Below are 23,754 nucleotides of genomic sequence, written 5' to 3'. Positions count from 1 at the left end.
TCTAAAGTATACACAAAGATACTCACTATTTCTCCTTTTCTCTACCCTATTTTGCATACTCATCACAAATAAAAAGTTATTCACATTTTATTACAATACTTGCTTAATCAGAGCATAAGCCACGGTTAACACTAATTTTTTTTTTTTTTTTTTTTGTCAAGTTCATATAATGTTATCTAGGTTCCGTGCATTTTCAACTCTTTCTAATGTTTCTCTTTCCCCTGCAGCAAGCACAAAGCTCTTGAATAAAATAACAACACCAACAGAAGGAAAAAGTAAAGATGATCATCTTTGTTCTGTTCTGATTCTTATTTCTTTTTTTTTTTAAGGTATTGAACAAGAAACTTTAAGTCTACTTGAAAATACTATCAACAGTAAGCTTGAATTTAAGCAAAAAAAACATTGAACAAATATTAATTATTAACTGTAGAAGACAAAGTTAGAACAAATGCCGAAGTTGCTCAGCGTTACCAAAAGATTCATCAAGAAGGTGACCTTTATCACCCACAAGATTTAAACGACAATCGTTACAGAGAATCATTACGAGCAAGTCGTGGAAGATCTACAGGCCCAAAGCAGGATCCATTTGAGGTTCTTGGTCTTGATCCTCTTCATGAATACAAAAACTATAGACTCTTGTCAAAATTTGTGTCTGACATGGGAAAGATCTTGCCTCGGGAGCAAACAGGTATATATTGCAGAAGAGAAGCTTTCCTTATTTTTACTTACTTGTACAAAACAAAACAAAACAAAATAGGTTTAACTGCAAAGAATCAACGTAAATTAGCAAAAGCCGTTAAACGTGCAAGAGCAATGGGTCTCATGTCAAGTACCAACAACCACAGTGAATTTAAGCTCAATTAGAATTGATAATAAAAAGTGTACATTCCCTCTCGTTATTATTCGACATATGATAGACTGATATCAATTCTGCTTTTCAATGGTCACTCTACTAGCAAAGAGATACACTGTGTTATTACAATCATAATCTAGACAGACGATAAATACTATGGTTAGTATTTATTGATTGAGAAATGAATGCTGGTATTTTGTAAACAAATGTGTACATATTTTGATTGTCCATAACTGTCTAGGACTACATGTAAACAACGTGAATTGATGGGGCAAAAGTGCTTGTATTGTATATCCAACTATGGCACTTATCAATAATGCGCTGTTATCTGGCTCTTATGTAGGTCCCCTTTTTACAATTTGTCTATTTCTGCATAGCATCAAATTGTTGTGTTTCCTTTGTTTAGAATGAACACTGCACAATATATGTTTGATTTTTTAACCAGCAGTGAATCAAATGTACATTCATCTGTTTATTTGATATGCATCAATACATTCTCCGAGGTAAGCCTTACCATCAAACATAAGCAACAAAACGCTTGCTGCCTAAGGGCCAGAATGATTTGCTTAAAATTAACCCTTATGAATGTATGCTATTATTATGTAATTAGTTTAATAGACCGCTGTTTTTCAAACATGCTCTACATAATCATGTTGCGTACTTGCAATAAACTGGATTATAAAAGGGAGAAGTTGGTGCATTTTAATAAATTTGTGATTCCGATTTATCTTTAATTTTTGGTTAAACTCCAGAAAAAGGATCATGTAACTCAATAGTACAAAATGTACTCTATACGCACAGGCAGTAAACAATGATATGATTTCACAACAATGTTTGTGTAGCAAAAACATTTATTTTTGAAGAAAGATGAAGGTGGATGATCAAAATTGGAATTATATTACTTCAGCTGATAGGTTCACATGGAACCTACTCTTTCCTAAAACTGCAGGGTCTAGCTAGCAATTTCGTTTCCGCCTCCCACTAAGGTTACCTTCGCAATTGGCAAAAAGTCACTGTATTGGGGGGCTGGCTTTAAAGGGGGAATTATAAAGGATCAACTATTTTATACACAGATGTCTTTTCTTTATTTCTTTTTCATTTTGCAGCAAGAATTAAAAAATGGACGATATACCTTCTGCTTTTGTGGATGAAAATACACCCTTGATCCATAGAGATCAAACTGAAGAAAGACAAGAAACCCTCAAGGATCTCAAGGGGCATATCAAGCCTCTGCTATCTGCATTCTACATGATCGTTGTTGCTGGTCTTAATGACGGAACCCTTGGCAGCATTATTCCTAGAGTAAAACAATATTACGACATACCAAATGAAACAGTTTCGCTGCTCTTCTTGTGCAGCTCAATCGGGTTCTTCACAAGTGCTCTTATGAATGGCTTTATAGTCCATCGTATTGGTCAATTGAACACAATCTATATGGGTTCATGCCTACAATTGTCGTCTTATTTAATTCTCATGATGGGATTTCCTTTCCCTGTCATGGCTGCTGCTATGGTATGTACTGGATTAGGTACAGGTATAACTGATGCCGCAATGAATGTGTTTGTGGCCAGTTTGCCCATGGCCACTCTGATGTTGAATATTCTACATGGTAATGAAACTATGATTTAGATTTATTGTTGTAATTGACTATAGTATTGTGTAGCTGTGTATGGTGTTGGTGCAATGATCTCTCCCTTAGTGGCTACATTTTTGTTAGAACATAACTTGTCATGGAAAGGGATGTATATATTCTTAACTATCGCATCTGCCATCAACGTCGTTGGTGTTATTATTGGCTTCATGGGCGTCCAATTGGAAGAAGAAGAAAGTGCGGATCAAGATGTGGATTCTAAACAAAGTCGTAAAGAACTGACAAAGGCAGCCATCCTGCATCCTATGACAATTATTGGTTCACTTTATATCTTGATCTATGTTGGAGACGAGGTTGTGATGGGCGGATGGGGATATACTTACCTGACCGAGGGACGCCACGGGGATCCTATTTCAATGGGTCGAGTAATAAGTACATACTGGGCAGGTTTAGCAAGCGGAAGAATTTTGTTGGGTTACCTGGCTGGCAAGTTTGGAGAGAAGCTCATGATTACCATCTTTACAGCAATGATTGTCGGTTGTTTGTCCATAATGATCGTCTCAGCTGATATAGTTGTGAACTCATCAGGTAAGCACAAAGAAATAGTAAGAAAAACGGTAATTCAAAATTGTTGGTAGCTTTGATTTCTATCGGCTTACTTCTTGGTCCTATGTTTCCTACTACCATTTCAATTGCATCAAAAGTACTACCAAGAAGCTATCATACTACTTCTCTTGGATTCATTTCTGCGTAATATATCTAAATACACACTGTACATGTGATTAGAGTGAATTAAACTTTATTTCATAGTTTGGGAGCAGGTGGTGCTGCATTCTTCCCCTTTATTACTGGAATAATCTCCGGAAAGTTTGGCATCTTGTCTATGCCTTATGCTTGCGCTGTCATGACCATCGGTATGATCATACTATGGGCTATGGTTCCTTCGGATAAACCCTTCTTTGCTTATTTCCATAAAAAAAAATAAATAGAATGTAGCTGTCATATTTATCTTACGATATGAAATTAATCAAATCCTCTCTTAAAAGTAAGAATTGAATATACAACATTGCTTATTATATATTTATGAAGGTTCATCTCTAATATCAACCATATGAAAAGTGTACTTTTAAGATCAACTATAGCCAATCTAGACGCCAGCGAATGCATCAATTACGTTCGAGGCGTGTCATAAGCAACCAAAATATGGGGAGACTAATCAAGTTTGGCCTGCAAAAGGAGAAAATTTTGGAGTATTGTATTGATCGGTCAAAGCCAAGGCATGCTTGTTGTGAAAGTAAATTGATTTGTAGATAGTGATATATAAGAATGAGTGTCTACCAATGATTTAAAGATGACATAACAGTTAGTTGCTTCGCTATCTTATTTTATGCAACCACTAGTATCAGTAAAGCTTATGATACTTTCCTCACTGTCTTTTTTTCTGTAAACAATATATTCCATATCTAATTCCATTGATAGGATCTTGATCCTCACCGTTTACCATTTTTGTCAGTGAGATATGTCCAATACGATCTTCAAGTATCCTTGAAATTTCGTACATCTCGTGGTCTTCTTTCATTAATCAGCACACTGGCAGTGTTTTCAAATTCCATTTTTTTTTTTCAAGTGATTAGCTCTTGTTTCATTAATAAGGTTTGTTTTCAGTTTGGTTTACCTTAAAAAACCAAATCAGGTTTCCTAAATCAAGGATGTGTTTTTTGTCTGTCGTTTGAGCGGGAATAACGCGTTTATATATCTCTTTAGATTTGTACAGATTAATAGAATAAAGAAATATTGTCCATAGATGAAGCATGTTGTCAAAGATAATGACCCAATGGAAGTTAGGCGACAATTGTCAAGTAATTTCACTCAATAAATAAGATTCTCATGTCTGACACGTATGCATGATATTTTAAGCTTCAAATTAGTTTCTTCTTTTGACTCAAAGTACTTTTTTAAATTCATCATTGAAAATAGGTAAAGCATCAAATGTGCCCTTCACATGGACATAGCCATACTTGCTACTGTCTCTAAGCATGTATTTTCTTGATGTTTCAGGCAGATAAAGCTCAGTACCATAACCAACAACTACGCATCCATCAGTCTTGTGCTCTTCAGTTTATAAGTTAACGTATATTCAGCAAATATAAAGGTGAAGGCAGGAGTGCTAAAATCAATAACAGTTTCAATTGCTGACCAGATAAGAAAGCGACTGAGGTCACATCCATTGGCTTTTGGAATAATAAAAAATAAAATCAGAAAAAAAAAAAAAAAAAAAAAAAAAAAAAAAAAAAAAAAAAACTTCATGACCTACTCGACGTCTTTAGGAACAAGATCACTTTTTTTCATCCAAAAGAGTTTGTTACTATTCTTTGTATGCTTTCTTAGTCTTGTGCCTTCATACTTTCAATCACTGCAGTAGTGCTTTTAAACATGTGATAAGCGGGATCTTTATCAGTACTGTTGCATTGTCTTTATCAATAAAACTTGTATAAGAATATAGCTCATTGGATATCCTTAGACTACATGAATTAGTTGACCACATTTACTAGTATAGTAATTTTCAATACTAAATTAACGATAGCTGCTCATTTTATTGAGGTGCTGACGTTAAGTGTGCCATACATCCTCCTTAGAATCCAAGTGTCACCAAATGGATTCTTCTACGTGACTGACCTGTGGTCTTAAATAGAATATCTATCAACAAACAACAAATTAATATCAAATTACTATGCCAGCGCCCTATTTTCTTTTTTTTTTTTTTTTCCTAATAGGCGATAACAATTCGTTCTCTTTTTATTGCCGACGTCTCATTTTGTAACAATGTCAATACAGCAAACAAACTGTCTTATAACCCTTTGAATATTTACTATTCTATATAAAATAGAGATAAAAAAAACGAAAAGAAAAGGAAAGAAAATTAAAAGGAATCTCAACTATAGGCTTTTTATTTTTTCTTGGCGTCTTTCAACTTCTTATCTTGTATCTATCAATGAATAATAACGCAATTCATAAAGGTCCTGAGATTAAGGATTTGAGTGCTATAATTACCGTGTTAGCAAGAAAAGTGATTGTTGAGAATTACCAAGGGTGAATCAGACTTTCTGTTTTGCGTTTTTTTTTCTATAGATGCTTGGCTCTCGAACAAATGCTTTAACCAATGCATAAAATAAAATTTAAACATATAATGCCAAGTTTTTTATGTGGAAGGGAATAATATCCTTAAAGTTTTAAGAGCCACTCAACAAGAATCTAATTATGTGAAGGTCTAATACAAGTGCCTATACTATGATGAAGCAGATTGAGCTCGAATACGATGGAGCATATGGTTTACCAGCGATAGATTCATGGGGTAACTGCATGATTTGAACGAAAATCTGTACAAGTTTTTTTTTTTTTTAAAAAAAAAAAAAAGCAATGGTTTTCAATAGTACCAGACAACTACAACAGGCTGTTCATGTTGAAGCAGTGAACCACTTGCTTTTTTGTGAGTGTCTGGGTTGAATGAAGAGGATAAGGCTTGGATTTGCTACCAATAAGCCATCCAATGCCATCTTAAACAAATCCTAATTTTTTTTGTCATTGATAACCAATTAATTGGACAAAAGAGATCATTGACCAACAATAAGAAAGCAGTTTAGCCTGTTTTTGAGTATCCAAACCCTGTTACAGGAATTGTTTCTTGATGGACTTGGGAGTCTTGAAGCTGACCACTTTGCCTGAAGGAGGTATGCTTTTCCTAAAGTGAGGATTTGGACAGTTTGGGCCAGCAAAATTACAAAGTTTTATGTGCAATTTTTGAAGTCAAATTTGTTAATATATTTAAAGTCTCAATGGTTAATTAGTCGAAAGATATTGTAGAAAGATGAAGCTAAACTTTTATTTATTGAACCACGAGAGGCATTTGATGCTGTCGGCATCAACTTCTTTAAGTATGGGACAAACAATAGACTATTGTTTGCATCAGAAAATTAAGTTGGGCATTTTTGTGTGGGGTTTTCTTGGTAGCTTGTTGGACAAGAAAGGGAGTGGACTCAGGATATCTCCAAGAATACTGGGCCTTTGATGCGTGTTTAGGCATTGAAAAACATGATGTTTTGCGGCATTATGAATACTACTTGAGCAAGAACGGAGAGAGCCATCTAGTAGCCAACCTAATCACAAATAAACATATCTTTTACGTTCCATGCGTGTTGTTAGGGGCCAAAGGATAGAAATTGCAGATGAAGTTAGCCGAAAGCAAGAAAGAGGCTTGAACTATCATTTTTGTAATTGGATCTCAGGATTATTTTCAAGATACTAATTCTTGGTTCTATAAAAATCACTTTGCGAAATAGATACTTGAGGAGTAGGAAGTTGGCATCATAGAGCCATCGTTGTTAACTTGAGTCGCTGAAAAAGCAAGAAGTTTTAATTAGTGGTAAGGGTTTAGATAATATGGTGTCCTCGAATAGACTAACTGATTGCAACAAAAACTTAGCTTGCAAGATGTATACCTTTTCCTGCATGAATAAAGCTTTTGTAATACACCAAGTTGTGTTGTTAGAAGCTGTATTAAAGCATTTTATATCCTACAAAGTCAATGGTTATGGTGTGAGTTCAAAACTTTAGCTGGCACATTGATTCGATTGATAATCTGACTATATTGTATGTTGCTATATGTGATTAGAATGAGGCTTTTGACGTTCTTGAACGATTGATACACACATAATAAAGTGTATTCATAATACGAGGTGTCTTGTTGTACTATGTTCAATCGTGTTGATAGGACTTGATATAACATTAGACTTAAATGATACTTCCAAGTAAGCGAGGTTTAATGTTTTGAAATTACTTGGCCATACAACTTGTATCTTACACTGTATCATCTGTTTCTTTGATGAACTTTTGCGTCCTCTCACTTTCCGTTCTTGAACCTGCTTTTGCAAATGGGTCATTTGGATTACAGCAAGAAGAAACAAACAGTCTATCCAAAAAAGTATCTTTTGTTAATCTTGTGTCTCCTGTGTTTAGGTAACCAGAGGCTAGCTTCAGCATTTCCATTCTCAGTCAATTTCCGAAAATACATACAACGATCGAGTACGTTTAAATAATACTTTTATTTAATGACTTAAATGAGCATGCGGTGTCTCAGGACACCATAATTGCCCAAGACAGATCAAATGAGACGTGAAAGAAGCTAAAAAATCCCTTATGGGAGCAAGGGCAAAAAAAGAAAAGGACAGAGGGGGAGTAAGAAGTAACATGTGAATAAATCACTGTTTGGAAATGGACCACAAGAAAGGAAGTCATATCATAAAACAAAAGTAGAACCCAAGTCTGTTTGACTGGAAAGAGCTCCAGCGATCGAGTACACTCTTTTCAGAAATCATTCGCCAAATTCAGGAAAATCTTAGCTGACTTGGAAAAAGACAATTAGCCAATTCCCTGACTTAACAAGGGCCAAAATAAAAATTCTGATTGGCCAAGATGTAACAGACGTTGACAAGACAGATAGGCTCTAGGTAGGTTCTAGGTAGGCTCTAGGTAGGCTGTAGGTAGGCTCTAGGTAGGCTGTAGGTAGGCTCTAGGTAGGCTGTAGGTAGGCTCTAGATAGGCTCTAGATAGGCTCTAGATAGGCTCTAGGTAGGCTGTAGGTAGGCTGTAGTTGAAAGTCCGCACTTATTGCCTTGTTTTTTTTCAAATTGTTTTGATAACATGAAAACTTTGGTAACTTTAAAATATCATTGCTTCTATTGCAAAAGAGCTCTATCCGACACAAAAAAACTTCAGCATCACATACTCTAACAACATAACATCGCACTTCCCAGTCGTCCTGTTGGCATAAAGCGATTTGACACAGAAGAATTCTGCTACAATCCAAAAACCGAACATTCAGGAACCAAGTCAAGCTTTGCCTGTCCATCGTGTTACAACCATTACGATGATTATGAAGATTTAAAAACTCATGTTCACAGCTCGCATATGGGTGGAATACAGAGTGAAAACAAAAGGAAATGGGACGATGAACCTGAAGGAATACCTATTGCGACCAAGAAAGTAGCTATCGCGCTCAATGAAAAGGCTACAATTTTAACATTCATAAACTCCAAAGTTAGCATGTGTTCGACGGGTGGACCAAAACTTACAGCAAAATCCATTAACGAACTTTCAGACATAGTCCAAGTTATTGCACGCTTTAATCAACAGCTTTCGGACAACCAAGTGCAGCTTCTGAAGGAAGAACAAGAAGCCGGGAATAGCTTTCACAACTTGAAGCATCATCATACTACTTACATGCTGCTTAAGGACGCACTAAACAAGCCCCTGGATGAAATTATACAATGGTTATGGCGACACGAATGCCCCGATGATGTGGAAGATCAGGAGAAAGATTTACTTCAGGCTGTAAAATTGATACTTACCCATTTCGCTGGAAAGTGCAGACGAGGAAGAAGAAAAATAACAAACTCTGAGCGAACCTTCTGGGTCAGTCATGTGATTCCTATATTCGACGTATTCGCAGACCAGACTGGCCTCCTAAATTTCAAATGGTGTGAAATTTATTTACAAGCGCATGCAGATACAATCCCTGGGATGGTACGATACGTGGATGGTGTTGGCCTAGATTTATCAGATACCGAAAGAATGGTGATGGAATCATCGAGCGGGGAACATAAAGAAAACGTCAAGCATACTGAAGACGATACATTAAAACAGATACACAGCTCCATCACGATGCTCAAAACAGATATTAACAACCATCGCAATGCCGCTTTTTCTACCATGTGCCAGATCGAAACGTTCGGTATTCATTGCGTGAAGAAAGAAATCACCCTTAGTAAGACAAAACTTAATGGTGCCACCGGTGGCTACATATACCAAGAAATCAGATCTGCCGAAATACCAGTGACATATGAGGAACGACATAAATGGCTAAAAATGGCGGACCTCCTCGCGACATTGATGAAATTACTGATTGCCCAGCAAAAAATCAGGGATCAATTAGATAAAGAGAATTCCGGGTACATTCATGTATCAGAAAATTTACGAGTCCAATCTGTACTTGACATTTAAGCAGACCAAGAGAAATAAACTGAATATTGCAGATGAAATATGTATGGACGGTCATTTACTCATTCAAACATTGTGCACGGGCTGTGTTTGCTGAGATATTTGTGGTAAGAGCGAAAACGTTGCTGTATTCCTTCAGGTTCATCGTCCCATTTCCTTTTGTTTTCACTCTGTATTCCACCCATATGCGAGCTGTGAACATGAGTTTTTAAATCTTCATAATCATCGTAATGGTTGTAACACGATGGACAGGCAAAGCTTGACTTGGTTCCTGAATGTTCGGTTTTTGGATTGTAGCAGAATTCTTCTGTGTCAAATCGCTTTATGCCAACAGGACGACTGGGAAGTGCGATGTTATGTTGTTAGAGTATGTGATGCTGAAGTTTTTTTGTGTCGGATAGAGCTCTTTTGCAATAGAAGCAATGATATTTTAAAGTTACCAAAGTTTTCATGTTATCAAAACAATTTGAAAAAAAACAAGGCAATAAGTGCGGACTTTCAACTACAGCCTACCTACAGCCTACCTAGAGCCTATCTAGAGCCTATCTAGAGCCTATCTAGAGCCTACCTACAGCCTACCTAGAGCCTACCTACAGCCTACCTAGAGCCTACCTACAGCCTACCTAGAGCCTACCTAGAACCTACCTAGAGCCTATCTGTCTTGTCAACGTCTGTTACATCTTGGCCAATCAGAATTTTTATTTTGGCCCTTGTTAAGTCAGGGAATTGGCTAATTGTCTTTTTCCAAGTCAGCTAAGATTTTCCTGAATTTGGCGAATGATTTCTGAAAAGAGTGTATACTCTTCTTTACTCTTTCGCTTTCCCAACACTTTTGATAATTTTTTCCTTTTAAGGAAATAATTCATCATGTCCACCCACCTTCAAACCATTCAACGATTACAAAATGAACTCGCAATCGCTAATGCCAAGATACATCAGTTGCAACAGGAAAACGCTTCTTTGCGGAAGCAAGTATCCCCTGAACCCATACCAACTGCGAACTCCAGTCCTCCTTCTGATTCTACTCCCTCCTCCTCCAAACTTCCACGCTCCCCCAGCAATGATGCTGCTCCTCCTACAACCAAGGAATCTAAGCTTCCGAATCTCAAACCCAAGCACAGTTTAGCTGCCATTGCTCAGCAGTTTTCCTCTCCTACTGCTCCTTCCAGCTTCACGTTTATTCACGTTCCCATTCACCGTCGCCTCCCCATCCATCAACTCCGTGCTAACCTTCGTGAGTTGCACATTAACACACGCCGCATTCTGGATATTCAATATTCAGATCGAAATGTGGCCAGCTTCCTTATCCATACCGGTTTCGAACCTGAGCTCTGTTTTCAGCTGTACAAACACAAAATCACTATTCGTGACGACTTTGACCCTCTGAGCCCCACCATCATTCGTGATCCTACGCTTCTCAATGAATCCGTTGAGAGAAAAGCTAAACTTGCTCGTCATGTGTTCCTTCAACGACTTGGTTCTGCTTTCTGCCATCTCAAGGCTTCTCTTTACAACGCTGTCACTAACTACTTTCTCCAATCTGGGCTCATAGACCTCAATTTCTTGGAGTCTTTTGATCTCGCTCCCCCTTACAGCTATCACAACCCTCTCCTAGACAAGATCTAGAGTTCTTTTATACCTCTTCCCTTCCCTTCCCTTTTTTCCTTTTTGACTATCAAAAAGGTTTTTAGCACTCTTTTATCCTCTCTTCGATCTGACCCGGGCAATTCAATCCCAGAAGTGATTATGTGCTCAAGTGGGTCATTTTAAATTTAAAATAAAAATATTCTTTAATCGTATACTCTTCTTTATAGTGCGCTCTCAACTAGAATATGGTCTCGCCATTAGTGCCGTGTCATCCTCCAACATAACCAAGCTCGAAGCTTGTCAAACTCAATGCATTCGACGTATCTTCGGCTGTGGCTCACGCTCATCAACCAAAGTTATGCTACATTTAACTAACCAACCGACAATGAAGGAACGTGTTCACCGATTACAAGCTAAATTCCTTTTCAGATCCATCAATGCGCCTGAAGACACTCTTCTCTCTCAGCTCTTGGCATACTTGCGCACCTCTGCTAGTCTCTCCCAATGGTACAAGCTCTCCAAGACACCTCTGTGGCAACGCTGCTGTGCCTCACATGAAATTGATGACCTGGACTCACGTACTTTCAATGCTATTTACCGTGAATACCTAAAGGACAACCTCAACGCACGCCGTAATGCTACCAACTCTACTGCTATTGGCCTGTCGGTCTAAGCTTGGTATTGATCCCATCCTTTGGTTACCCATGACCTCCGCCGAACGCAGTCGACTGATACGCTGGCGCCTTGGCTGGCTCCCCGGTGGTGTTCCCATACCTTGTATTTATCATCCAAATGTGAAGCTCACACGATCACATGCTATCTGGTGTCTACATGTGCATCGTCGTTTACAAATGCCCGCAAATGAACCTGACCCGCTGTCTTTCCTCTTGAACAAGCTACCAACCCAACACAAAAAGCGTGGTCCTCCTGCCAACATCACCCCATCACCCTTCGCCGCCTGGACAGTTCGATGGCCTTCCATTTGTCAGATTCTGTTTGAACTCGATTACTTGCATCATGAAAAGATCCCTCCTGAAACCTCCCCGCTTGGGGTCAAGCTTGTCAAATGGCTGTGCAATAATTAATCTAGTATCTGATGATACATCTTCTTTTTCCTCTTCCCTTCTTCGTCTTTTTTCCCTTTTTGCCTATCAAAAAGGTTTTTTGCTCTATCTCCCTTTTTCTGATCTGACCCGGGCAATTCAATTCCAGTATTGATTATGTGCTCAATTGGGTTATTTTAATTTTAAAATAAAAAAATATTCTTTAATCGTATACTCTTCTTTAGGATGGCAAATGTCAATCAATGATATCAAGCCTTTGTTTATGATAGATAATGCGAAATGCATTGGCTCGGGAAAGATGATCTGTTATGCATTTATTGATGTGCTTATCAGTGACTTTTAGTACAACTTTAAAAAAGGGTCACGGAGTCAGACTACACAAAATGTGCTCTATACGCACAGACAGTAAACAATGGTATGATTTCGCAACAGTGTTTGTGTAGCAAAAGTATTTTATTTTTGAGAAAAAGGAAGCAGGAGAGGGGTTTCAATGACTGTGGATGATCAAAATTAGATTTGTATTACTTCAGCTGATAGGTTCACATGGAACCTATTCTTTCCTAAAACTACAGGGTCTAGTCAGCAATTTTGTTTCCGTCTTCTGCATGTACACGGGCAATCACTTTTGCGATTGGTGAAGGAAAAGCCACTGTAGCATTTCAAAGGGGCGAGGGGAACTATAAAGATTAAAAAACTTAAGTCTTGCGAGCATGTCTTCCTTTGTCTCTTCTTTTTTCATTTTGTAGCAAGAATTAAAAAATGGACGATATACCTTCTGCTTTTGTGGATGAAAATACACCCTTGATCCATAGAGATCAAACTGAAGAGAGACAAGAAACCCTCAAGGATCTCAAGGGGCATATCAAGCCTCTGCTATCTGCACTCTACATGATCGTTGTTGCTGGTCTTAATGACGGAGCCCTTGGCAGCATTATTCCTAGAGTAAAACAATATTACGACATACCAAATGAAACGGTCTCGCTGCTCTTCTTGTGCAGCTCAATCGGGTTCTTCACAAGTGCTCTTATGAATGGCTTTATAGTCCATCGTATTGGTCAATTGAACACAATCTATATGGGTTCATGCATGCAGTTATCAGCTCATATTGTCCTTATGATGGGATTTCCTTTCCCTGTCATGGCTGCTGCTATGGCATGTGCTGGAATGGGAATAGGCTTAACAGATGCCGCAATGAATGTGTTTGCAGCCAGTTTGCCTATGGCCACCCTTATGCTGAATTTATTACATGGTAATTATAAGAAAAAAAAATACTTTTAAACATTTCCCCTGTGGTTGATGAATGTAATGCTTCATAGCTGTATATGGCGTTGGCGCAATGATCTCTCCTTTGGTGGCTACATTTTTGTTAGAGCACAACCTATCATGGAGAGGGATGTACGTTTTTCTAACCATTGTGTCTATTACCAATATTGTTAGTGTTATTATTTGCTTCATGGGCGTCCAATTGGAAGAAGAAGAAAGCGCGGATCAAGATGCGGATTCTAAACAAAATCGTAAAGAACTGACAAAGGCAGCCATCCTGCATCCTATGACGGTTATTGGTTCGCTTTACTTATTGATCTATGTTGGAAATGAAGTTGTGATGGGCGGATGGGGATATACTTACCTGACCGAGGGACGGCATGGTGATATCATCTCGATGGGCCGAGTTATTAGCGGTTACTGGGCAGGTTTGGCCAGTGGAAGAATCTTGTTGGGTTACCTGGCTGGCAAATTTGGAGAAAAGCTCATGATTACCATCTTTACAGTAATGATTGTCGGTTGCTTGTCCATAATGATTATCTCAGCGGATATAGTTGTGAACTCATCAGGTAAATAAGAGAAAAGTTGGAGTTGAAAAAGTTAAAGACGTCTTCTAGCTTTAATCTTCATTGGCTTACTTCTCGGTCCTATGGTTCCTACTACCATTTCAATTGCATCAAAAGTACTGCCAAGAAGCTATCACGCTACATCCATTGGATTTATTTCTGCGTAACGACATACCTACACATGATATAAACTTTATTAAACCTCATACTGTAGTTTGGGAGCAGGTGGTGCTGCGTTTTTCCCCTTTATTACTGGCATAATTTCTGGAAAGCTTGGTATCTTGTCTATGCCTTATGTTTGTACTGTCATGACTATTGCTATGATTGTACTGTGGGCAATGATCCCTTCTGACAAACCTTTTTTCGCTTATTTCCAAAAGAAAAAAAAGTAAATAGAATAAAGTAGTCTGACATGAGGATTGATTTTTTGAATATTTCCAAGACTTGAAGTATTCATATTAAGCTTTTCATCGATCCATCTCGTTTTAAGCAGGAAAGTAGTTTTGGTTCTTTGCTTTTATTCATTCGTATGATCCATTAACTAGATAGATAATGTGTATCGTATAAATCAAAATGAGTAAAGAAATTTGAGATAATGGAATGTTAATATTTCGTACGTAATGATGAACCCATCTTGCACAAACAGCTATATATTTCCTCGTTAAAGTTCAATCTAATTGGCCCCATTAGTTGTGCTACTGATGAAAGAACAGTCCTATATTAAATATATCCTTTTATTACTTCATTAAGATATTTAATGTATGAATTACAACTGCAGATCATGACTACCTTGCTGTCTTTTAGAATCTAATTGAGAAACCATTTATATTAAATTCTAGGATACTAAGGAGAAAGAAGCCATTTATCTCAAGACATCTCTTCTTCATAGTAATCAAGGGGAAACTGTATGCTTACATATATGAACTTGAGCAAAACAAGTTGATGTAAAAAAAAAAAGAGAAAGCAAAGTTTGAAGATGAATAGTTGCATATAGCGAACATTTCCATGGCATGCTGGGAAATATAAGCAATGGCTAGGGCGAACAAAAAACATCTTAGTAAATGGCAAATCAAAATGAGGGATTTGACGTTTTACACGCGTCGAGCATGATTTGACAGTTAATATCCCTGTGCATAAATAATACATTCTTAATCCCCTCCCTTCTCTCTCTTCTTTCTAGCATTTACTCCTTTTACTTCTATTAAAAGTCACATGTAACTTTCGAACATTCGTTAGGTCAAGAAATTGTTTTCTAGTGGAAATGAAATTTCAGTAAATTCTTTTGCTCTATTATTTTTTTTACTCCGACTATGTTTACTAATAGGGAGTAAGAGGGGAGGAAGGAGAGGAAGGAGAGGGAAAAAGTGTTATTGTTTACAAGTTTTTTAGAACCTCCTCTTTCTCCTTTCACAGGAGAGAAAGATCTTTCAAAAAAAAAAGGAATCTCAATCTGGATTATGTCTATAAGTTGCTTCGTTTGAAGTAATAACAAAAGGATACAAATAGCATGTTTCATCCATAAATATCATCCATTAAAAGCTTAAATTCGTAATTCTTTGTGTTGCTAAAGAGGAGAAAGCTTAACTTGATAATTTATATATATAAAAAAAAACAAACAACTTAGTCGCAGCAATTCATTGACTCATTTGGATCAAAAATATGAACAGTGTCAAAGTAAAAAAAAAAAAAAAAAAAAAAAAAAAAAAAAAAAAATCAAGAAAAAATAGAATTAGGATTTACATTTTATTGCTCATGAAAGAGAAAAAGGGTACGTGTAATCACAAAAATAGTATTTTTTTAAAAAAAACTCTAATCATCCTCTTCATTATCATCCTCTTCACCTTCGTCGTCCTCTTCACTCTCTTCTTCATCATCTTCTTGTTCGTTTTCTTCTTTATCCTCTTGTTCATTTTCTTTATCTTCTTCATTCTCTTCTTTATCTTCTTTATCCTCTTCTTTATCTTCTTCATTCTCTTCTTTATCCTCTTGTTTGCTTTCTTTATCTTCTTCTTCATTCTCTTCTTTATCTTCGTTATTCTCTTCTTTATCTTTTTCATTCTCTTCTTTATCTTCTTCATTCTCTTCTTTATCTTCTTCATTCTCTTCTTTATCGTCTTGATTCTCTTCTTTATGTTCTTCGTTCGCGGGGTTATCTTTTTCATTCTCTTCTTTATCTTTTTCATTCTCGTCTTGATCTTTTTCTTGTCTTCTTTATCTTTTTATTGTCTTCTTTATCTTTTTCATTGTCTTCTTTATCTTTTTCATTGTCTTCTTTGTTCTCTTGTTTATCTTCCACGTCATTCTCTTTCTTGTATTCTTCTTTATTCTCTGATTTACCATCTTTATTTTCCACCTTATCCTCTTCTTTATGCTCTGGTTTACTGTCTTTATTTGCCACCTGATCCTCTTCTTTATTCACTGGCTTGTCTTTTTCTTTATCCACTTTTTCATCCTTTCCTTCTGGTTGGATGTTTTCGGCTGTATCTTTTGTTTGTTCCATCATGTTTGTTAATGTTTGAGCCGCCATTTCACTATAAGTACGTCTGAAGACGATCACCTCATTTGTTTCATCACTGCTAACGTACAGTCGTCCATAGTCATCATGAGCCAAACCAAAAGGAGAAAAGCAGGGTGATTGAAGACAGGGTTCGGATTGCTCCAAGAGGATCTCGGGTTGTTTGTCCCAACGAGGCTTATGATTCAGATCATCAAATGGCAAATGAACCACGCTATGGCCTGCCTGGCGACCTTCCAAACCGTGATTGGCCACCACGGGTGTATTGGTCCAGTTACAGGGAAGACCTACAGAGGTACCGGCGGTTGACAAGTCACCCATGGAACAGAATGTGCCTGTATAAAAATGGACACTGGAGGCATATTCGTTAGGAGCCAAGGGTGCTGCAGGAGGAATATTGTTGGATGGATCTTGACAGTAATCATCAAGGGAGAAAGAAGAATTCATAAACATCGGATGTCCCCACTGACCACCAAGTCCTTTTGCGACCTTGGAGGCCATGCTGTGCTCAGTGAGGCAGTACGGAAAACCATAGCTCTTGGCTGGTTCATTGTATTTGTTGAGCTCCTCTGCAAATACAGAGGAAGATTGCTCTAAGAAGAGTAAGATGAACAAATGCATCATTATTTTTCAGAAAAAAAAAATCTCCTTACCTTCATCCAGACCCATGTCCTGTCTCTGGAAACTGGTTGAAAGAAGACCACTGATACCCCATAAATTAGCCTGAGCATCAAACCCCAATAAACCTCGGGTATTTGTGCCAACAGAGAATACTTGGCCATCCACTTCAAAATCATAGCCATTCTCTGGAATAAAACGAAAATCGAACCGCTTGATGGTAGCATGGGAAGGATCCAGCCTGTCATGCAACTCATTCACTGTACGCGGAATATAGGCATAGCCAAACATATCGATCGCGACATCGGGTGTCTCAATCGAACTAGCCGAGTAAATGTTGGACATGATCTTGACACCACTGGTCAGAGGTGAATGCTGTCCATCGCTATAAGGAAAACGGTACATGGACTTTGAGGTGGTCATGTAAAGATACTGCTTGTAGAGAGCAAGACCATTTCCGAATGGTTCATCAAACAAGTCGGCATCCAAAATTTGCTGAAGGTTTGCATTACCACATTTATCCATCCGAACCGAGTAGATGCCTTTATTGGCCGAGACAACCAAGAGATGGTTTGCTTTGTCCATGATGATTTTTTTAGGACCGGTTATTTGGTTTGTGAGCACAAAGTACTCATAACCAGGTAATACCTTCAGGTTCTTGACGGGGCTTGCTGGTTGATCCGGGTGACATAACGGCTGATCTTCCAGATTGGATAAAACCAGTGGGTGGTCAGAGGAAGCGTCCGGAACAAGGTCTTGGTTCGTTCTTCCTAATCGAAGAGCGCCCTGGACATTACCCAAAGCTTGTTGATTGCTGTTTGGGATGGATGCTTTGATGAGTCTTTTCGTTAAGCCAACATTGAAAACGAGCGAAAAGGTGATGAGATAAACGTATTGTTTCCTCATTTCTGTAGATGTAAAGAAAGGTAAAGAAAAAGTAAAGCTGTGCCAAAAACAGAGTTCAACTTTATGGAGATTTTACTATTGTCTTCCGTTCAAAACCAAACCGTTTTCTCTCTATTCAATAAACCCTGTCAACGGCACTTTTTTTTTTCCCCCTCATAAAAAGAGACATATTCACCCTCTGAGCCTTTTTTTCAATAACAATAAAAATATTCAATTGAGTTATAAAGTGAGTCTTTATGAACCATTCGCTTCTATTGCCAATCGTTTATTATAAAAAAAATTTCTTTCAAAAGATTAATGTCCTAATGTTGACATGCCATTGATTCTTTTTTTTTTTAAAAAAAAAAGTCGAGTGTTTAAAATAGTAAAAGGAGAGAGGAGAAAAAAAAAAGAGAGAGAGGAGGTATATTGAAGTGACAATGATCAACCAACTCAAGGAGAGATACACATTGAAATTGATTTGATAGAATGTAGTCCAGACGCTTCAATTATGTTACATGCCAAGTAACAAACAAACAAAACCTAGTTTTTTACATATTTAACCAATGTGTTTCCATGTTCTATAAATAAGGTTTTATTGTAAAAAAAGGGATTTTGTAAAAGTGAGTGTTGTTTATTCTAAATAAGGCAAGCCATTCTACAAGTTTTTTTTTTTTATCTTTGCTTTCCGTAGTTTCGGCTAGACCATTCTGGTCCAAGCTCCAAAGAAGATTATTTGTACTACCACGCGTTCAACATAAGACCAAAAATAGTAAATGAAATCAAGAATTAAAACTTTTTTTATTTTGTGTACAAAAATTGACTGAATTCAATTCATCAAAATTTTTTTTTTAAAAAAAAAAGAGAGTAAATCATTAATAATTAATAATAAAAAAGGAATGCAGCAAAATACATGATTAAAAAAAAGAGAGCGTGAATTAAAAGAGAGAAAGAGAGTGAGAGAGTGAGAGAGTGATTAATAAAAGGAATCCATGTGGTTATACAAATAAAGGAAAGGAGGGAGAGATGCAAATAAGAGAAAATAAAGTCAATCTATTTTCTACTGGACATGAGTGTTCTTTTGGTAGGAGTGATTGTAGTTTTTTGTCTATTGAGTTCATGTGACGGGGAAGGTTGACGGCGTGTGATTGGCGTTCTTGTCTCCCTTGTTTTGGTCACTAGGGTCTTTTTAGGCACTAAAGTTTGTTTTGTATCTGTCAATCTCTTTGTGTTTGAGCTGTCTGTCTTTTTCATGTTCTTTAACCGATTGATTTCTTCTGTTGCGCGATCCAGTTTAGTTTGCATTAGTTTTCTTGATTCTGAATCTTGTAGTACTTGTTGTTGTCTTGCTTCTTCAGCTTCATGCATTTTATCCAAAATACAAGTCATCATGTCTTCCATCTTATTTCTTGTTGTCACCTCTTTCTTCACACGGGATTCGAGTAGTTCAATTTGATCTAATGCTTGATTCATTCGATGTTCATAAGATTGACGCAAGGAGACTTCTTCTTCTAATCTGTCATACAAGACTTTTTGTTGTTGATCAATCAACACTGTCATGTCTTCTACCGTATTTTCAAAGGCTCTTCTCATTGCTGTTTCTTGTTCTAATCTCTTTTCTAGCTGTTCCAATCTGTTTTCCAATAAGCTCATCTTGCTCACTTTCTTTTCCAACTGTTCAACTTTTCGTTGGAAATGATTCATCTGACGACGGTGAAAGACAGCGAGTAGCTGAGAGATTTGTAAACTGAGCGGTTGTTGATTGCGTCGTCTGCTGATATAACCACGCCATAAGGATTGTATTTTGATCGCAGCACGATCACGAACAAGTTCTTGATCGTCTTGAATAGAATAAAAGAAACATTCTGATTCTAGTTCTTTACTGTCTTCACTGTCATCATAACCTTCATCACTGATAGAAGCCGAATAGCGCGTATGAATGATGGTGATGGGTGAATTGTATTTATACTTGTTTAATTGAATGAGAATGCGAGATTCGCTTGTTGTTTTGAGTGTATCTGAAACAGTTGAATTATCAAAATCCATAACAGGTATTAATTCATTATCTACAACAATCTAAGTATTCATACAAAAGAACATGAATTATATTTACCAGACTCTGGTGAATCAAGTCTAGAGAGAAATGAGGATGGATTGACTGATTGTTTGATGGTAACCAGGGATTCACAAGATGACTCACGTGTCATTGAATGTCGTGATGGCAACTGGAGTGGAGATAGCCTGCTATCGTCCACCATCGTCGTCTCATGGTAATTCATGTGAGCCGATGACAATGCCGCAGCGGTAAATGAGGATGGATCAAAGAATGAATACTTGTTTTCTCCTTTGTCCAAAAATTTCAATGCTTCTAAGCATGACTTTGTTGGAAATTCGAATTGATATTGTTCTCTACTCAAGCTTTGAGTGATTGAAATCAATTCTTTTTGTTCTTCTTCTTCATTGCAAGTCTGTTATGAAATTTAATTATTTATTGCTATTAAATACAACTTTATAATTTATACCTCTGATTGACATAAATATAAATCTTGTTGATGATAAAATGACTTCATTTTATATAAACAAAGAAAAGAGAAAGAAAAAAAGAAAGAAAAGGAATGGAAGGGGGTAGAGAGTAAAGAGAGAATGAAAGAAAAAAAAAAAAAAAAAAAAAAAAAAAAAAAAGACAAAAAGCAATCCTAAGCTTTGTATATATTCGATAAAAAAAAATAAGGGGGAGAAACAGAGAAGGAGAGTTACTTTTTTTTTATTTTTGGGGAGAAATTACGTTTAAGGGAAACATTTAAAGTGAAAATTGGATTGGATGATGGATCAATTCACTCAAATGTGTTTTACAATTTAGACAAACAATAAAGTGCTTCATTTGCCAAGTTAAGTTTCAACACATTGTTACATCTAAATTCAAATTTACAGTTATAGACCACAATTATTAAAGTGTAGATCTTTTTTTTATTTTTACATTAATTGTTTATAAATTTCCCTCCCCCCTTCTGTCAATTTAATTTTTTTTTTCGATCACTTTTTTTTTTTTTTTTTTTTTTTTCTCTCCCCGAAAATACCAAGTATGATGTTCCCTCCCGACATTCATTTCTCTCTTTTTTTATTGTCCATCAACACTCTTTCAACCCCTTATCATCGTTCTAATCAACTCCAAATAGAAAAAGAGAGGCAGAATGGACACGGATCGGCTGTGTAAAATAGGTAATACAGTTGCCCTGACTACAGCCACCTGCTTGTTTATTCAAAGTTTCCATGGATTCAGTCCTTTGAGAAACAAGTCTCTTTTTTTCAGCCAAACAAACAAGCTCCTTTATTTTCTATTCAATTCAAACTTTGATACTCATTCAGGGACTCCCTTTTTCGACGATTTCTGTTCCCTCTTGTGTTTCATGTATTTCAATGTTTTATTGTAACACAAATATGCAAAGCCTGTAGGCGTTATCTTGTCACTGCCCTTTCAACAGAAAATAAGTTACGGTCGTCCTTCTAAAATAGGGAATCTATCCTGGCCAATACCTTTTTTTTTTAATAAAGACACTTGAAATGATTCTTTCTTGTCGAACGTCTGTGCGAATTGTCTGTAGCACCAACAGAATCGTATCACTTTTTTTTTTTTTTTTTTTTTTTTTGAATAATAGCCTTTTTCAAGCCACCTTTTTTAAACAACATTTGCAAACACGTGGTTTCGGCATAAACAAAATTTCGCTACTGAATCGTACACAAAAAAGTAAAGCAAACAGTGGTTGTAGGAGATCAAAGCTTCTTTTCGGGGAGAAAGAGTGTCATTATTTTTAGGAACATGACACACAATTTAGGAGAATCAAACAAGAGCAAGATGAATGACTAACAAACATAAGCTAAAAGTTTAATTCCAATGTAAAAGCAAATAGAAACACATGGTTCCAATTCGGTTTAAGAAGGAAAAAAAAAAAAAAATAAGCTATGCAGCATAATTCATTTAACAATGCAACACCCCCTCTCTTTCTCTTCTCCTACTCATTCCATATGACCGTTTTCTATTTACACACACACATACACACAAACATCATGTAAAAATCAAGAAATTTATTTTCTAATCTGTTGATCTTTACACATTCAACTGTTGCATTCAAGTTTGTTTAAGGGCCAGCAGTAGGAGCAGGGTTCATTCTACGCTTACCACCAACTTGAGTGGTGACATTGACAAAACGACGGTTGTAAACTTGTCTCTTCTTTGCACGACCTGTCTTGGCCTTCTTCTTTTCTTGCTTAGCAACCTTGGGGGTTTGAGACTTGACTTTACCAGCACGAGCTAAAGAACCGTGTACTTTACCCTATATCAATCATCAGTCTTTGGATCGATGGATGTCTGTTTCTATTTACCATATTAAATGATGATAATAAAAGAGAAGGTTTCTTGACTTCACTCTCCACTCTGCTTTCTTGTCTCTCCTCCATTTCCCACCCTCCTGTTTGTGTCCGGTCCGGACTATTTCCCTGCATACCTTGTTGACAGTCGGCCTATTTAAAGTGCCGATTTTAATGCATTCCTCTTCATTTCGTTCACCATCGATAGGATTCAGGTCCAAATGTCCTGTTTATTTTACTGAACAGGGAAAAATTTCATTAAAGAATTCGGAGTGAACTCTTTCCCTTTCTTTTTCTATTCACACTCATTTAGACTTTTTCAATGCATCGATCATAAAGTGACAGCATGGTTTCATACTTTCGTTACTTTATTAGCTGATCGATTGCATTAAACACGGAAAAAACATTTGCATAACTGATTAAAGACATTCAAATTGATGAAAGGAGTAAGTTATGCAGATAGAGAAAAAATGCAGCGAAAGTCAAGAAAGTCAAAGTAATTTCATTAACTCTATTTACAGATCGTACAACTGGAAACACTAGCAAAAAGAAGGGGAAGGCAGGGGAAGAGAGATAGAAAGAGAAGGAAGAGGGGTATTAACGTTTTAATCATTAAAAAATGTTGATATGCTTTTCATTGATGTCATCTTACATTAAACGCCTTGATTCACGTTTCGAGAAATGCAAAGGGAAATGCAGCAAGTAGTGAACAAATCCATGACTTTAACTCAAAGCAAAGTCACTGGAAAACAATAAAAAAAGAATAGCTCAAGAAGGATCCATTTTATGGACAAGTTGAATACGTTTTCTCATAAACATCAAGACCTGATTTTTTCAAATTTGGAAAGCAGATAAAGAGCAAGCATATTTTATTGTCCGCATTTGAAAAATTTCCAAAGGCGTCTATTATCGGAAACGCTGTACAAAATCCCCCCCTCCTCTTTAATTGATAATATGGGTAAGTAGCAAAGATCCATCCATCCACACAATCATATTCATCATATCATCTTTCATATTCACAATCATTAGCTGTCGGAAAGAACAAGTAAGCAGAAAAATACTGTTGTCTCATCACAGCATCCTCAACTATTAAATAGGCGTCTTTCAAAAGGAAAGAAAGGTTTGAAGAAGAAGGTGTAAGTACCTACAGAAAAGAGGACATGCTTTTGAAAAAAAGAAATAAAGTGAACAAGGGAGTCGATCGATTCACTGTCGAGTAGAATTAAATAGAATCAGTACTTTTTTTTTTCGACACTTGACAGAATTGACTATTTTTTTCTTTTTCTTTTTCTTTTTTTTTTTGGAAAGCATGTCCTCTTTGAAATCATATGCTTTAAACAAATGTTTTGACACTTTATCATTATAGTGTCGACCCCTTCACCCGTAAGGATTGG

General features: G+C 36.8%; 10 protein-coding genes across 10 annotated transcripts; 7 read left to right on the top strand and 3 right to left on the bottom strand.

Moving 5' to 3' along the window:
- Positions 1–169: 169 nt before the first annotated feature.
- On the top strand, positions 170–864 carry RO3G_03975 (uncharacterized protein; the record flags this gene model as incomplete). Its single annotated transcript, XM_067658565.1, has 4 exons — positions 170–275; positions 330–374; positions 431–688; positions 758–864. 4 exons carry the CDS (start codon positions 170–172, stop codon positions 862–864), a joined length of 516 nt encoding a protein of 171 aa, XP_067514666.1.
- Positions 865–1,153: 289 nt separating this feature from the next.
- Positions 1,154–1,523, top strand: RO3G_03974 (uncharacterized protein; the record flags this gene model as incomplete). Its single annotated transcript, XM_067658564.1, has 3 exons — positions 1,154–1,192; positions 1,231–1,356; positions 1,464–1,523. The coding sequence occupies 3 exons, from the start codon at positions 1,154–1,156 to the stop codon at positions 1,521–1,523; spliced, it is 225 nt and encodes a 74-aa protein (XP_067514665.1).
- A 449-nt stretch (positions 1,524–1,972) lies between these two features.
- RO3G_03973 (uncharacterized protein) lies at positions 1,973–3,429 on the top strand (the record flags this gene model as incomplete). The annotated part of the gene is made up of 4 exons (XM_067658563.1): positions 1,973–2,387; positions 2,517–3,032; positions 3,083–3,194; positions 3,255–3,429. The coding sequence occupies 4 exons, from the start codon at positions 1,973–1,975 to the stop codon at positions 3,427–3,429; spliced, it is 1,218 nt and encodes a 405-aa protein (XP_067514664.1).
- Positions 3,430–8,408: 4,979 nt separating this feature from the next.
- On the top strand, positions 8,409–9,500 carry RO3G_03972 (uncharacterized protein; the record flags this gene model as incomplete). The annotated part of the gene is made up of 1 exon (XM_067658562.1): positions 8,409–9,500. The coding sequence occupies one exon, from the start codon at positions 8,409–8,411 to the stop codon at positions 9,498–9,500; it is 1,092 nt and encodes a 363-aa protein (XP_067514663.1).
- Positions 9,501–10,364: 864 nt separating this feature from the next.
- On the top strand, positions 10,365–11,123 carry RO3G_03971 (uncharacterized protein; the record flags this gene model as incomplete). The annotated part of the gene is made up of 1 exon (XM_067658561.1): positions 10,365–11,123. One exon carries the CDS (start codon positions 10,365–10,367, stop codon positions 11,121–11,123), a length of 759 nt encoding a protein of 252 aa, XP_067514662.1.
- A 346-nt stretch (positions 11,124–11,469) lies between these two features.
- Positions 11,470–11,757, top strand: RO3G_03970 (uncharacterized protein; the record flags this gene model as incomplete). The annotated part of the gene is made up of 1 exon (XM_067658560.1): positions 11,470–11,757. One exon carries the CDS (start codon positions 11,470–11,472, stop codon positions 11,755–11,757), a length of 288 nt encoding a protein of 95 aa, XP_067514661.1.
- Positions 11,758–12,907: 1,150 nt separating this feature from the next.
- RO3G_03969 (uncharacterized protein) lies at positions 12,908–14,369 on the top strand (the record flags this gene model as incomplete). Its single annotated transcript, XM_067658559.1, has 5 exons — positions 12,908–13,397; positions 13,465–13,543; positions 13,586–13,980; positions 14,029–14,140; positions 14,192–14,369. 5 exons carry the CDS (start codon positions 12,908–12,910, stop codon positions 14,367–14,369), a joined length of 1,254 nt encoding a protein of 417 aa, XP_067514660.1.
- A 1,417-nt stretch (positions 14,370–15,786) lies between these two features.
- Positions 15,787–18,016, bottom strand: RO3G_03968 (uncharacterized protein; the record flags this gene model as incomplete). Its single annotated transcript, XM_067658558.1, has 3 exons — positions 15,787–16,172; positions 16,315–17,085; positions 17,146–18,016. 3 exons carry the CDS (start codon positions 18,014–18,016, stop codon positions 15,787–15,789), a joined length of 2,028 nt encoding a protein of 675 aa, XP_067514659.1.
- Positions 18,017–19,048: 1,032 nt separating this feature from the next.
- RO3G_03967 (uncharacterized protein) lies at positions 19,049–20,565 on the bottom strand (the record flags this gene model as incomplete). Its single annotated transcript, XM_067658557.1, has 3 exons — positions 19,049–20,061; positions 20,109–20,463; positions 20,518–20,565. 3 exons carry the CDS (start codon positions 20,563–20,565, stop codon positions 19,049–19,051), a joined length of 1,416 nt encoding a protein of 471 aa, XP_067514658.1.
- A 1,566-nt stretch (positions 20,566–22,131) lies between these two features.
- Positions 22,132–22,378, bottom strand: RO3G_03966 (40S ribosomal protein S30; the record flags this gene model as incomplete). The annotated part of the gene is made up of 2 exons (XM_067658556.1): positions 22,132–22,326; positions 22,376–22,378. 2 exons carry the CDS (start codon positions 22,376–22,378, stop codon positions 22,132–22,134), a joined length of 198 nt encoding a protein of 65 aa, XP_067514657.1.
- Positions 22,379–23,754: the final 1,376 nt, after the last annotated feature.

The sequence above is a fragment of the Rhizopus delemar genome, genomic scaffold, assembly GCF_000149305.1.
Source record: "Rhizopus delemar RA 99-880 supercont3.2 genomic scaffold, whole genome shotgun sequence".
NCBI classification, from domain to species: Eukaryota; Fungi; Mucoromycota; class Mucoromycetes; order Mucorales; family Rhizopodaceae; genus Rhizopus; species Rhizopus delemar.
This window is presented reverse-complemented; position numbering and strand designations above follow the sequence as displayed.